Raw genomic sequence first — 16,000 nt, 5'->3', positions numbered from 1 at the left:
AGCAGTAGATTCTGAGATGGCTGGAATGTTGGCACTGAGCCGCAGACGGTCGAACTCCCTCTGCAGGCGACGTCGCCTAAAGATGAGAACGTCTTTAGCGTCCAGTTCAAGCTCCAGCTCGTCGATAAGAGCATCTCCCTGCTGTTACCCTTCTTCAACTGCAGCGTGAACTGACATAGTGAGCAATTTCTATAGAATGATTTTAGATCATTTGATCTAACATTTAATAACTTTTATGTAATGAGAATTCCTGAAATTGTGTTAAAAGATAAAGAACTTTTTTGTCATTTTCAGTTTGTTGAAGCTGATTGAATGAAAACGTTTTTCAAAAACTGACCATAAGAGAAAGGATAGTATTTGGGTTATAAAGCCCCCCATGTTGCAGAAGCTAAATAAAACACATTGCTTTTCTTAAAGGCACACTCAGTAATTTTTACCTCATAAAAAGTTGTATTCCTAATGAAATTAATAGTAATTTTGAAACATATGTTTAAAATCACATTAAAATGAAGACTCCAGTCATATCAGTTACCTTATAAATTCTGTTTTATTCTACATGGAGAGGGTCCGCACATGGGGGTTAGAATCACATGACCAGCTAAATACTACTTGCTTAATCTCAGTAACTGTCCTGTTATCTGGCACTTTCACTCATTGATTAAATTAATCATGGCTGACTGTGAATAATGAACTGAAAACTATTGATTTTAAATTATGCTGCATCCAAGCACAAGTGTCAGTGTAAGTCCAAGATGGCACAAAGACAAAAGTTACTGAGTGCACCTTTAAGTGGGGTGAACAGATTTGTTATGAAAAATGTTCAAAGTGGGTTCACATTGACTGATCCAAATACAGTGGAGATTCATTTGTGTATAGAATACTTGAGATGTTATGAAATGCCAAATGTCAGACAATCATGTGTCAGCTGTACAGTGCATAAAATCATGCAAATACGTGTCAGGAGCTTCAGTTAATGTTCACATCAACCATCAGATTGGGGAAAAGTTTTATCGCAGTGATTTTGACAGTGTTATGATTGTTGGTGTCAGATGGGCTGGTTTGAGTATTTCTGTAACTGCTGATCTCCTGGGATTTCTCAGAATGGTGACAAAAACAAAAACATGCAGAGAGCGGCAGTTCTGCAGATGGAAATGCCTTGTTGATGAGAGAGGTCAACGGAGTTCAAGCTGACAGAAAGGCTACAGTAAATCAGATAACCGCTCTGTACAATCATAGTGAACAGAATAGCATCTCAGAATGGGCTACAACAGCAGAAGACCAAATTGGGCACTTCATTAGAACCATGTTCCCAACAAAATGCTCAGTGAGTGTACATTATCACTATAACCTCCCAGCCAAAAAATTAAATAAAACAACAACAATAATAATTATAAAAACAATCTTCTGTTATTACTTTACACACATGTTGCTTCTTCAATATTCAATACAAATAATTGTATTTTTTATATCTTGATACACTTTGTGACCAGATAAATTCACATAAGTTGTATTAGTTGGACTGTTTGGGGTGTCAGCTGTTTATAATAAAATACATAAATTGCTTGTTACATTGTTAACATCAAATAATTTATTTAAATAAATTTTAACTAGAAAAAAAAGAGGTGTAATGTGATTTAGTTTAGATTGTACTTAGTAGTAGAAGCTAACCCGAATTTTTTCGACTCTTTGCCCAACCACCAAGTCTTCATAAACACCTAACGACAGAAAATAACATCTCTGATAGGATGAACAATATTTGAGGGCGTGTCGTCATTTCTGTACGTATGTTCCGTGTTGCTACTGTTCAGCATTCTTTCTACGAGTGCGCAGGAGAAAAGACGTCAATTTGAGGAGATATAGTCGTATATTTTGAAATATCTGAAACATCAATATTGAAGTCATGTGGTTTAAATTCACTTTAGCCGCTGTTGTGCTCCTTGGCGTCAGCTGTTCAGCCAAGCAATGTAAGTAAATCCTTTGTTCTTTGACGCGGAGTTTATTATTATATATTAATATATATATTATTGTTTTAAGTTTTCTGTCGCTCTCTTTTTCATACGCGGGTACCTTCAAGATGTTTTTTTTTTACCTTCAATAAAGGTAACGAACGTCGAGCTAATGTGGAAAGAAGCTGAATTCAGCCTCGTGAAAACAGGACGAAGAATATCTTTTAAAATTGAGGAGAAATCCCACATGCTTACTAAAAATATATTCCTAACTTATTGTAGTAACCTTAAAAAGCTTGTAAGAAATATTTTCAGAGATTTTAAACATGTCTGAGACATGTTTCTGTGTCTGATATCAAAGAGCATTTTACTTTCACTTTCACTTAGGCTACTGTAATGGTGTATGAGAAGAAAACAAAAACTCGTTTTACTGGATTTGAGTGGTTGTAAGACAGAGATGTTCTGTCACGTGATACATGAGAACTTGTTTTTAATCAAGCCCTTTTTTTCTTGAGAAATCAATTTTAGTTTTTGCATTTAAAATGAAATGAAATGAAATTACACAGTTCCATTCACAAGACTACACATACATACAGGGCTGGAGTGAGACTCATTTTCAGCCCTGGAGTTTCATGCCTTAGACCTGCCCACTTTAGTTCACAAATTACTATTAAAATAATGTAATTAAAACCTCAGTATTTAAGTCTGCAATAGTGCACTGTTCTCTAGTGACTTGTAATTCATTGTATTTTTCTAGGCATTTTGTATATTTACTAGGCCAATCTTTTGATCAAATACATTATGGGTCACTAGTAACATTTGGGCATAGAAAGTTGTTATAGGTCTAGTGTAATTCATGTGATCATGTTTGCTTATTCACACAGCTTTCCTGTGTCTTCCACAGTGAGAGCATCAATCTCTTGCATAGGCCTACAACTGGGTCCTGGCTCTGCTTCTGACACTAAATCAAATTTTACAAATTGTTATATTTCTCACCACAAATCTCCCCTTTTTACAAAGTTTTCTGGTCAAGTCAGTTTCATTAATGTAGTGCTGAATCATCTGGTATCATTAATTATCTCATGGCATTTTTCTTTGAGCTGGTGTACACCATACTAGGGCTGCAACTAACGATTATTTTGATAATTGATTAATCTAACGGTTATTAGAATGATTATTCGACTTTTCATCAATTATTGCAATGATTAATCATTAGCTCTTAACCGATTATTCTGCTTAAAGGTTGTATTAAACGTGTTTACTAACAAAAAAGAGGACAAAATCATCTTTTAAAAATATCTCTAAATGACTCATGGAACTAAAGGGAAAAAATGCTTTTTATTAAGTTTAATTAAGTAAAGAAATTCACTGCAAAAAAACTATTTCTATCAAGGGTTTTTGTCTTGTTTTCCATTTAAAATTGTCTGAAAATCCTTAAAACAAGATACATTTACTTGAGAAGCAACATACACAATATTTCGACTTGCTTTAAGAGAATGTATCTTAAATATACAGTAAGTGTATTTTATAAGTGAATTGTTTCACTTGTTCATACTTCTGCAAGTGCAGTAAAGACAAAATATACTTATATGCAAGGTATATTCTCTAAAAGCAAGTCTAAATATCTCATATGCTACTTCTCAGGTGAATTAATATTTTTTTTAAAGGATTTGTATATATTTTTAAATATTTGAATTTTTAATATTATATCCAACATTTTTTTTTCTTCTGCAGTATAGTTCCTAAAGTAGATGAGTTTTAGATATTTGTATTGGGAAAACAAGCCAAAACAAAAGAAATCAAAAATATATTTTGTTGCAGTGTATAATGGAGCGAATACTTCCTCTCTCACCTTTCTGTTCACTTCAATCCATCTTTAACTCACAAAACAAAAAAAACTCTCTCTTATTATTAAAGCTGTTTATTGCCAATTTTCTTCAAGATAAGACATGCACAGTGACACATACAGTGGGTACAGAAAGTATTCAGACCCCCTTAAATTTTTCACTCTTTGTTATATTGCAGCCATTTGCTAAAATCATTTAAGTTCATTTTTTTCCTCATTATTGTACACACAGCACCCCATATTGACAGAAAAACACAGAATTGTTGACATTTTTGCACATTTATTAAAAAAAGAAAAACTGAAATATCACATGGTCCTAAGTATTCAGACCCTTTGTTCAGTATTTAGTAGAAGCACCCTTTTGATCTAATACAGCCATGAGTCTTTTTGGGAAAGATGCAACAAGTTTTTTCACATCTGGATTTGGGTATCCTCTGCCATTCCTCCTTGCAGATCCTCTCCAGTTATGTCAGGTTGGATGGTAAACGTTGGTGGACAGCCATTTTCAGGTCTCTCCAGAGATGCTCAATTGGGTTTAAGTCAGGGCTCTGGCTGGGCCATTCAAGAACAGTCACAGAGTTGTTGTGAAGCCACTCCTTCGTTATTTTAGCGGTGTGCTTAGGGTCATTGGCTTGTAGGAAGGTGAACCTTCGGCCCAGTCTGAGGTCCAGAGCACTCTGGAGAAGGTTTTCGTCCAGGATATCCCTGTACTTGGCCGCATTCATCTTTCCCTCGATTGAAACCAGTCGTCCTGTCCCCGCAGCTGAAAAACACCCCCACAGCATGATGCTGCCACCACCATGTTTCACTGTTGAGACTGTATTGGACAGGTGATGAGCAGTGCCTGGTTTTCTCCACACATACCGCTTAGAATTAAGGCCAAAAAGTTCTATCTTGGTCTCATCAGACCAGAAAATCTTATTTATCACCATCTTGGAGTCCTTCGGGTGTTTTTTAGCAAACTCCATGCAGGCTTTCATGTGTCTTGCACTGAGGAGAGGCTTCCGTCGGGCCACTCTGCCATAAAGCTCCGACTGGTGGATGGCTGCAGTGATGGTTGACTTTTACTACAACTTTCTCCCATCTCCCGACTGCATCTCTGGAGCTCAGACACAGTGATCTTTGGGTTCTTCTTTACCTCTCTCTCCAAGGCCCTTCTCCCCCGATAGCTCAGTTTGGCCGGACGGCCAGCTCTAGGAAGGGTTCTGGTCATCCCAAACGTCTTCCATTTAAGGATTATGGAGGCCACTGTGCTCTTATGAACCTTAAGGGCAGCAGAATTTTTTTTGTAACCTTGGCCAGATCTGTGCCTTGCCACAAATGTCTCTGAGCTCTTCAGGCAGTTCCTTTGACCTCATGATTCTCATTTGCTCTGACATGCACTGTGAGCTGTAAGGTCTTATATAGACAGGTGTGTGGCTTTCCTAATAAAGTCCAATCAGTATAATCAAACACAGCTGGACTCAATTGAAGGTGTAGAACCATCTCAAGGATGATCAGACGAAATGGACAGCACCTGAGTTAAATATATTGCTGTGTCACAGCAAAGGGTCTGAATACTTAGGACCATGTGATATTTCAGTTTTTCTTTTTTAATAAATGTGCAAAAATGTCAACAATTCTGTGTTTTTCTGTCAATATGGGGTGCTGTGTGTACAATAATGAGGAAAAAAAATGAACTTAAATGATTTTAGCAAATGGCTGCAATATAACAAAGAGTGAAAAATGTAAGGGGGTCCGAATACTTTCTGTACCTACTGTATATTATGATTCATTAAGTCATGAGCCATTGCGTTATAATCTAGCTTTAGTAAGTGTGGGCTCGAGGGATGAGTGTCTCTGTGACAGTGTGTCTCTCAACTGGGTGCAGTTTCATCCTCTCCCCCTTAGATTGGGACATTCGTGCAGCTCATAGAAGAGGCGCTGACTGCACAGAGAAATGCCAGTTTCTGAGTTTTTAGTTAACTACAAGACCTGCTTCCATATTATTTGAACTTTAATAAAGCAATAACGCATTAAATATATCTGAATTTAAGATGTAACGCCATGGTGTTTCCTTTAAAGACCTCCGGCTCCACTTATTCCACAATGAGAGTGCTTCTGTATTTACTTATTGGATATTTTTGTATAATTCCCCAATACTTTGTGATCTACATCACCTGAAGCTGTTTGGAAAGTTTAGAGTGCATCTGGACTGTGATCTGTGTAATTCTTCCTCAGTCAGACTCAGGCGCGAACTTCAGTGCTGCTCTCGCGCGTCATCATTACAGTTTATTGTGATCTCATGTTACGTTTAATGAGATCAAAGACAAATTCAACAACGAAAATTATTGTCAACAATATTTTATTGTCGACGTTGTCGATAACGTCGACTAATCGTTTCAGCTCTACACCATACTCTTCATTAACATTTATTCTTCTAACTTATATTCACTCAATGAGCAATAGAGGCTGCTGCTGCTGAAAAACTAAAAGAAAAGGTTTTATATGTAAACATGAACGGTGGTTTGCAGACAACATTGTATTGCACGGCCGCTAGGATATTGCACTGCTCCGAACTAGCTTAACGTTAGCATACCAGCCCTCTCATCGTCTTCATTTGGTGCGCTGGTGAAAAAGCTGCTCAGTTTTGTACATTTGGCCATGTCAGTTTGAAGAGCTTTCTTTTTTTAATCTTGCATCCGCCTTTGCGCGTTCTATTGTCCATTTTAGCCTATATCCTCCATCAACCACAACCACCACTGACTGAAGTTTAACCCTCTGGGGTCTGAGGGTGTTTTGGGCCCTGGAGAAGTTTTGACATGCCTTGACATTTGTGCTTTTTTCAGTTGCTTAAAAACATATTAATGTCTAAAGTCTGATAACACTGTCTTCAGCACAACCTGGGCTACAATAATATGTGAGCAACATGTATGTACAGGTTTGTATTTTTGAGAAAATAACGTTTATGCGTGGTTTTTGAAAAAACGAAAATGTTAAGTCACTGAAATAAGGCCATATAACACATACTAAACATTTGTCCACAAGACTTTTGAGAACTGGATCTTGTAGCCTTGAGTTTTTGCTACAAAATGATGTGAAAAATCATCCTGATCACTCATTCATACAAAACAATATAGTCATTTAACTTTTGTGTGACAATTTTAGTGCTGAATGGTAATATGCGAGGAGGCTTGAATGATCATGAATATTGATGTGATTCACACCTGAGGACACAAAGACCACTCCTCTGGGCCTATCAATGAGGAATGTGACAGAGAGAGAATTAATGTGAGGAGACTTAATGATCAAAATCAAGTTTTAAGTTAAAAGAAGTACTCTGACTATATATTTTCTTTACATAAAGACTTTACTTAATTTTAGACCTACACTACCATTAAAAGAAGTCTCTTCTGCTCACCAAGACTGCATTTATTTGATCCAAAATACATATGATAATATGCTGATTTTCTAATATGGGCATATTTAAAGTGCATTTTACTCATTTAACCTAAACACATATTTGCAAGCACAAGCTTTGTTGATGATAACGAGGCAGCATAAACACATTAAAATATAATCTAACATTCATATTATTTTTATATCATATTACATATCATATTTATATCATACAGCATACAATGTAAATAACAACATTTACATGTAACTAAAACTTGCCTATTAGGACATGTCAATACTTCGAATGTCAAATGTCAAACTTTGAATCCTGTCTGGAAACAGTTCCACTAGTAAAATATGTACATGTTTATATAAAATAGCATGTCAGCTAATGAAAACTAAATGACTTACTCGTTTGAAATTGTATCTTCTGCTGGATCAAGTCTCTCTTCAAAATACAAACGTTCATCGGAGTCCCGCTCTTCTTCTCAGAAAAATGTTAACTCTTCCTTAATAGCCAAGAGTTTGATCACCTGTGTATCGTTACAAACATGCAGAAAAGTTGTGTTGTGTTTACATCAAATCTCGCAGTCGGGGGCGTGTACTTTTCCCTTGATCGCCTCAGCACATTAGCGTATGAATGGCGCGCTCTGCTGGTGGGTCTGATCACATTAGAGAAGCTGTGCCAGGAAAACCGTACATCGCTTTGTTTCATACAGATTACATTGCAGGAGAATATTTGTTTTAAATTTGAATTGTTTTATTTAAAAGTAGACATTTTAAGCTTTCTTTAGACATATGTTTCATGTTTGTGTGAGAAGAATTTGCGGAGTTTAAGTTAATTTTAGTGACGTGTTTCTGAAATATGATCGTGAACACCGAGACTGCTGAAAGCTCAACCTTTTTATTTTATTTATTAAAAAAAAACACAAGGTTTTGATGTTAATATGAGTGTACACAAAAAAAGAAGACCCTCTATAGTTTATAATCATGTATTGATTGTATTTATTTATTTATATGACCATATATGACGGAGTATTTTAAGTCTATGTTGCTGCTATGTGAAAAAAAAACAGCAAAACGCGCCGGCGCGTTTGCCGACCCCAGAGGGTTAAAGTAACTATTTTTTTTTTTAGCAAGGTGCCGCTGTCGGGGGAGTCAAAAGATAATTACATCATTAACCTGCAGGCTGCACTCTGCGAGTGGGCTGCGAAAAAATTATAAATAAAAAGAGTGGGTCTGAGGTAAAATAAAAATAAAAAAGAGTGGCTGCTGTGAGTGCAGGCAGCCTAGGGACAGTAGCCGTATTGCAACCCAGTGCCATGACAACACCGGCCCTCGCGGCCAAAAAAACAGTCTGGCCCACCAGGAATTCTCCCGGTGCTCACGATTAGCCAATCCGGGCCTACATACATACAATACAACATATAAAACATTCACAAGGACTGAAAATGAAATACAAGGAGAAAAAAGGGGAGAGAAAAGGTGATAAAGGGTATAATTAACTGTATTAGAATTACAGATATAATGTTAAACATAATATAATATTTAATTAAAGGGAAGTAAATCTGGTCTGTTGACACATTCTTCATATAATTAAAACGTTGGCAATTTTTATATTATTTTTTGCTTTTGTTTCTTAGCAAGTATGTTATCTTTTCTAGGGGTATAGTCAAGTCAAGTCAATTTTATTTGTATAGCGCCTTTCACAACACACATCGTTTCAAAGCAGCTTTACAGAATATCAGCATTAACAGACGATAAAACTGTAATGTCTATAAAGTCGATTAATCATCATTAATGTATACAGCTGTTAATTCCTGATATCCACATTCCAGTTGGTGTGACAATGTCTGACTTCCATTTTAATGCAATAAAGGTTTTTTGGGAAATCAGTAATCAAACTTCTGTATAAGCGTTGCATCATATAATATATAATTATGCCTGAGGTTAGAGTTTGTAAAATTATCCAGTAACTTCAATAGTTTTTGATTTTATTTATTTTTTTATGTATTGTCACTAGCTGACCCAAAAGTCCAAGTGTATAGCCACGGTCCTGGAATTTTCGGCAAAAAGAATGTGCTGATCTGCCATGTTAGTGGCTTCCATCCTCCTGACATCACCATTGACCTTCTCAAGAATGACCAGGTGATTCCAAACACCATCCAGACAGACCTGGCCTTCGAGCAGGGCTGGGACTTTCACCTGACAAAGTTCATTGACTTCAATCCCCAGAGTGGAGAGGTGTATTCCTGCAAAGTCCGACACCTGACAAACATTAAGACCTACACATGGGGTGAGAGTTTATAGAGATCATTTTGTTCTTAACAAGCACATTTATGTCCTTGATGCAGTTTTGTTGAATACCTTTAGTGGAGGAAAGTGTTGATATTTTTTTAGGAACTGTTTTAGGCTGTGAGTCCTGTATTCTCTATTCTCACTTTCTTAGAAATCTGTCTTTTATTCTTGAAGTTTAGTTTCCTATCAAAAAGCTACACTTTGATGTTGCGCTGATTTAGCGCTTTGGGAACGTCTTTAGGTGTGACCAGCTGTGAATATGTGTGCAACATGTCAATGAAATTGACAAAATGTATAGCCTCCGCCGGTGACATCATCAAGATGCGTCGGTAAAGAGGCTATAAATAGATGCGCCACAGGCGCATCGTCAGATCTTTTGTCTTCAGATCATTCTGTGTGTGTTGTGCTTCTTGACTGTCAGAACTTTCTACTTTCCTCTGTTAGGAGTTAGAATTGTTAGGCAGTGCACAGAAACCTTTCTCTTTTCTTAAAAAAAAAAAAGAAGAATGACTGATAAACAAAGTGGTGTGTTCCCATGTTTATGCTCTATGGCTGAGAGGGACAAACTGCCACCAAGAGATGCTGCGCTTCATTGCCGCACTCAGGATGCCCCAGGTCTGCTCTTCAGACAAAATACCTGACGATTCACCTGTGGCGCATCTATTTCTAGCCCCTTTACCAGTGCATCCTGATGATGTCCCTGGCGGAGGCTATCATTTTTGTCAATTTCATTGACGTGTTGCACACATATTCACAGCTGGTCACTCCTAAAGACGTTACCAAAGCGCTAAATCAGCGCAGCATCTCATTCCGCTTTTATCAGGGAACGGGTGTTACAGTTAAGTAACCCAAGACATTCCTTTCCACCATGTTAATTACGGGAAGGGATATGCTTCAGACAGCCAAAACAGCTGTGTCAATCAAACAGCTTGTGACTGTTGACAAATGTGTAAGAAATGAGGGCAACTGGGTATGCATTAAAAAAGAAGAATTTGAGCTATATATCTGGCTAAATCAGATACCAATAAGATTAAATGAGACAATGTTTAAATAAAATTAATGTTTGTTTTTCTTTCTTTTAGAGCCTGATATGTGAAACACAATTAGTAGTTCGGGCAAAACACAATTAGAAGTAAGTTTTGTTGTATTTATATATATTAGTGTTTTGTTAGTGTTATATAAGTGTTTTGTTAGATTTAGCTGTCAAATCTTGTATTTTTTTATTAATATATTTCTATAAGTGCCTTTTTAAAATGTATTATTACAGGAATCATTTATCACACACAGTATGTAAATGTATTTTCTTTCTAACAGATACCTGAAATCAGCACCTCACCCTTTCTCTGCATATAGACTCCAGAAATTTTCCAGTACTGCAAGCGCAATCATACGCACTTGCTTTGATTTTATCATGATGGCTATGAAATTCTCACCTTCAGTTTTTTAGGATGCTGCCACCTATGATGTTAAGATTGTCAGAATTTGAATGCTTTCATTCTTGATAAGAGCTTCCTAACTTTTAAAGCCCAAAGTATACTTCGGTTTTGATGCAAATGCTCAGTGTCTGCATACAGTTGAACATGAGCCTGTTGAAATAGACTTAATTTTACTGTGCGCGCATACATAGGCAGTTGCCGCATTCCTGTTATGACTGCTATGAGATACTGGACTATTTCTCCACAGGAGTTCAGACACATAAACGATGTTTTCATATTCTTTACACTCATGTTATACAAATGCAGGTATCTCCAGACCTCCTCACACAAGTGCTCTTGATGTGCACATCCACTGTTGTTGTTTCCTCATTCGTCTTCTGTAATTTAGCAGTGATTGATCAAATGTGAGTGTTGTCATCTTGCGGACCCACTAATTAGTGCAAATAAATCCAGGTGCATGCACTTTCAAAGATGCGCAGTTAGAAAAATTTACATTTATGCATTTGGCAGACACTTTTATCCAAAGCGACTTACAGTGCACTTATTACAGAGACAATCCCCCCGGAGCAACCTGGAGTTGAGTGCCTTGCTCAAGGAAACAGTTATGTGCTTTAGCCCACTACGCCACCACCACTCATCGCGCTACGCACGTTCAGTGCTCAAGCACACTGCTGATGACTAGATTTGCCTGATGTGTCATGTAAGCGGACGCTAAGCATTCGTGTCTGACTGAAGTATACTTTGGGATTGAACTGTTTATATTACTGTAAGTGTGTGAATTTAAATACCACCTAATACATTGTGTGTGAAAATTCTTTACTTTGTTTTTTTCTTTACAAGATAAGCAATTTCTTCAACTAAATATATTTTGTTTTGAATTGTAATCTTCGCTTTATAATTCAGGAATAGTAAGCTTTCGATTTCAGTAGCGTAACTCATGCAGTCATTAGATTGAGCAAGTTTTTTGCTGAAAAACAAACTCATAAAAAGCTTTTAATTTTTCCCTCTAAAATGAAACAATGAAATGATGAAAACATCAGCGATTATTCAGGTAGATAACGTTAGAAATTAACTTACATTGTAATGTTTTGGAATTGTAATTTGGTTCAATAAAATATATTTTTTTTCCTCCTTAAGTGTGTGTAAAAATTTGATGGATAGGGCAGTTTTCTCAGTGTGGTCTTGGTCTTCAAATCTCTCAAGAGAACATAAATATCTTAAATTATAAATTCTTGGCCTGAGCCTTTGTCTCGGCATATGGTATAAATGGAAGCTGGATCCTGCCACGGAATAAAGAAAATAAAAGGTGATCTAACTTAATTCTCTGAATTGTATGATATATAGTTGCAATTGCAAGATATTGTAAATTGTGAGAAATACTTCCAACATAAAGAACTTGTGTTCTGTATTGTGTGTGTATATATATGAAAAATATATTTTTTCTATCCAAAAATAGCACTTAGTATTGTGAAACTGTGGGTATTGTTAGTTTTTGTTATTGTTGTATTGTTTTGCTTATATTCCTCATTTTTGTAAATTGCTTTGATGGAAGAGTGTGTCTAGGTTACGGATGTGGAGGGAACGAGATGCTGTGTCGAAGAAGCGACACTATGGGTCTCTCTTGAGTGCAGAATATACCTCTGAACTATAAAAAAAAAGGCCAATGAGAAGTTGGCAGACAGAATTTGCATGTCCCACCCCCAGACATATGGGTATAAATGTGGGGAAATGCATCTGTTTCATTCAGGATTTTTCTGAGGAGCCGGAAATGGTCCGGCCACAACAGTGGCTCGGCTCAGCGACGTGGACGGGAGGACACAAAGTCTTGTTCCTTCCATCAGGGAATGGAGGTTACATCCATAAACTAGACGTTCCCCGTCTGTCGCTCACTTCGATGTTGTGTCGAAGAAGCGACACTAAGGGTCCAATTTAAATCACGCCATGCGCTGAGCCGTGTACGTCTACTGCTGACACAGGAGCAGCCAGGTACTTGACGTGCCAAAACGACGAGCTGTATCAGACTGCACGTACCCTTCCCCCAATGCCCCATAAAGTCATCAAAATCCTTATAGTTCTAGGTCCTCGAGGGGGTCCGTGAGACAGAATGTGTGCTTCCTGCAGGGCACTCGACGCGGGGGCTGACAGCTGTGCCCGGGTTGAGGCAGGGCTGCACGTGTTTTAGCCACAGGAAGACGCCCTTGGCGAGCCGACGGGGCTTGGCCCGTGGCGGGGAAGGATGTGTGAGATGGCCATCCTGAGATGGTTTCGCTGAAGAGGCTGAACTGGGAGACAGGGGCGTCGAGAAAGCGTGTCTTGTCCGTCTTGCGCATCTCGACCAAGTTCAGCCACAGATGACGTTCCTGAACCAAAAGTGTGGCCATCGCCTGCCCGAGTGACTGCACTGTGGCCTTCGTGGCCCTGAGGGTGAGGTCGGTTGCGGAGCGCAGTTCCTGCAGCACGTCGGGATCAGGACTACCCTCGTGCAGATCTTTGAGTGCCTTGGCCTGGTGGACTTGCAGGAGGGCCATGGCATGCAGGGCGGAAGCGGCCTGTCCGGTGGCACTGTAGGCTTTGGTGGTCAATCACGAAGTTGTCCTACAGGCCTTGGAGGGGAGCACATGGTGACCCCGCCAGGTGGCGGCGTTCTCGGGGCATAGATGGATCGCAACCGCCCTATCTACCTGGGGAATCGCCGTGTACCCGTGGGCCGCTCCGCCGTCAAGGATAGTGAGAGCAGATGAGCGAGGGGCTTTGTGACTAGTGGAGAGGGGTGCTCGCCATGCTGTCGTCAGCTCATCATGCACCTCCGGGAATAAAGGGACCGGGGGGGGGGGGTGTGGCTGTGAGCGGAACGCAGACCCCAGGAACCAATCATCCAACCACGACGGAGGGTTCCAGTCCATCCCCATGCTGGTGGCGGCCCGGGCAAGCATGTCGGACATCTGGGTGTCGGCCTCAGCCTGGGCGTGCTGGCCCTAAGGCGGCAGCCCAGACGAGTCACTCCGCGTCCCCAGATCACCTCTATCGCCAGCCGCGTCATCCTCAATCCAGTGAGAAAAAGGAGTGACCCGGGGGGCGGCTGGAGTGGCCGTGATTGCAAAGTTGTGGAAAGCCGTGACTGCAAAGTTGCCATGGTCATGCTCTCGCAGTGAGAACATGAACCATCCACAAACGCTGCCTCGGTGTGATCGCAGCCCAGACACACGAGACAGCGCCTGTGGCTGTCTGAAGCAGAGAGCACTCTACCGCATCCAGGAACTACACAGGGGCGGAAAGGCATCTTTATAAAGACGCGTCCTGAAAAAGGCGTTCAACGCCGCTGTGTATTGCTCTTTTAGAGTAAAATACTCTTTTAGAGAAAATCACTCTTTTAACAAAACACTCTTTTAGTTTTGCGCTGTCGAAGCGCCCAGGGGCAAACTGCACTGCCGTGCAGAGATGAAGAAAGCCGCTGAAGTTAGCCGTAGATCCAACAGCAGTATCGCTCAGAGGCAGAGGAACAGGTGTGTGACTCGCAGTTCGCTGCATACACGACCATCGGCTCCGAAGAAAATTTCTGAATGAAACAGACGCATTTCCCCGCCTTTATACCCGTATGTCTGGGGGCGGGACATGCAAATTCTGTTTGCCAACTTCTCATTGGCCTTTTTTCATAGTTCAGAGGTATATTCGGCGCTCAAGAGAGACGCCTAGTGTCACTTCTTCGACACGTCGAAGTGAGCGACAGACGGGGAACTAAATGTAAATTAAAATAAAGTCGCAAATGTGGAAATGTTGGCATTGTGAGCGTGGACTATATCATGAAACTACTAGTTATGAAGTCTCAGTTGTGAGAAATAAAGCCAGAATTACCTTTAAAATAAAATGTAATTCCGTGGCAGGATCAAGGCACGAGTAAAAGTGTAATGTAAAAAGTTTTTGTGTGTGAGTTTGTTGGTTTATTGTTATTATTCAATATTATATAATTACAATTGGAAACTACAAAATAAGGTTAAATTCTGAGCCAGATTGTTTTAGAATAAGGACTATAAGGCCTATCTTAGTCTTCCTAAAGATTTTCTGTATGCTCACCAAAAGGACTTATGATACATATGCTTGCCAGAACAACAAGTATGCTTTTGACTTATTATTTATCTTGTTTACTTTTTAAGTGTACAGAGATTCTCTCTAAAAACTAACAAAGTAACTTGAGGCGGGAGAGTGGACCAGAAGGAACGTTCAAGATAGACAGTTCAACACAGCAAAGCAACCAATCAGAATGTTCGGTTCAGACGGAATTGGATACTTGCTAACGAATCATACTTTACGTTTCAGAAAGGGGTAGGCTACTTTCTATTATGCCACCCTTTATGCAAAGAGGACTACAAGTAAACTATTTCATTGTTAATTTTCTCGAAAACCATGAACACTGTGTCTCTGTGGCAATTTGAAAGTGCCTCTGTTTGTTTTCAGTGACCCAATAATTCAGACACTAACATTGACAGCCAATGGCTTGTTGATATGCAAAGTATTGAAACTCAAAATGAGTAAAACTAATGAACTTTTACAACTATTTTCACACAATAAAAATATTATTAAACATTTTACTAACATATTTTCTACAGCACAATACACTTCCAACAACCAGTAATGTATTAATAAATAAAAAGGCGGGTAAAATGTTAAGTTACTTATTATTTTAAGTAGGCTACAGTCACTGCTACCAAAAACAATCAGTCTTCAGCTGAGTGAAAAGACAATAACTGCTGTCTCAACCAGCACCCCTATTCGAGCGTCCCAACTTGCAATGTGCAGTCATCCACACACTCGCAGTCTTCACGTCTACTTGCACACTATTAGCCAAACACCAGAAATACGTAAGACGAGGGTAAGTAGGCAAGACCAAAACCGCAGGAGGGGGTATTATGAGGTGTGATTTGTGCACTTACTTTGCAAACTAAGCAATCATCGTGTCGATCGTCACGTACATTGCCGGGCCTACACGTTAGTTCACCTCTCAGTTTGCTTAGCGATCGCCAAAAAGTGCACAAATCACACCTCATAGGGTATAGGGACAGGGCCATTGTTTCTGCCGTTTACTGCTAACAGTGGTGGTG

General features: G+C 39.2%; 1 protein-coding gene across 1 annotated transcript; it reads left to right on the top strand.

The window, feature by feature from the left end:
* The first annotated feature begins 1,777 nt into the window (after positions 1 to 1,777).
* LOC127621174 (beta-2-microglobulin-like) lies at positions 1,778 to 12,210 on the top strand. Its single transcript, XM_052094681.1, has 4 exons — positions 1,778 to 1,964; positions 9,194 to 9,466; positions 10,551 to 10,600; positions 10,783 to 12,210. Exons 1-3 carry the CDS (start codon positions 1,901 to 1,903, stop codon positions 10,562 to 10,564), a joined length of 351 nt encoding a protein of 116 aa, XP_051950641.1. The 5' UTR covers positions 1,778 to 1,900; the 3' UTR covers positions 10,565 to 10,600; positions 10,783 to 12,210.
* The last annotated feature ends 3,790 nt before the right edge of the window (positions 12,211 to 16,000 follow it).

Source organism: Xyrauchen texanus, chromosome 27 (genome assembly GCF_025860055.1).
Source record: "Xyrauchen texanus isolate HMW12.3.18 chromosome 27, RBS_HiC_50CHRs, whole genome shotgun sequence".
NCBI classification, from domain to species: domain Eukaryota; kingdom Metazoa; phylum Chordata; class Actinopteri; order Cypriniformes; family Catostomidae; genus Xyrauchen; species Xyrauchen texanus.
The sequence above is the reverse complement of the archived record's forward strand: the minus strand, read 5'-3'. Positions and strand labels throughout refer to the sequence as shown.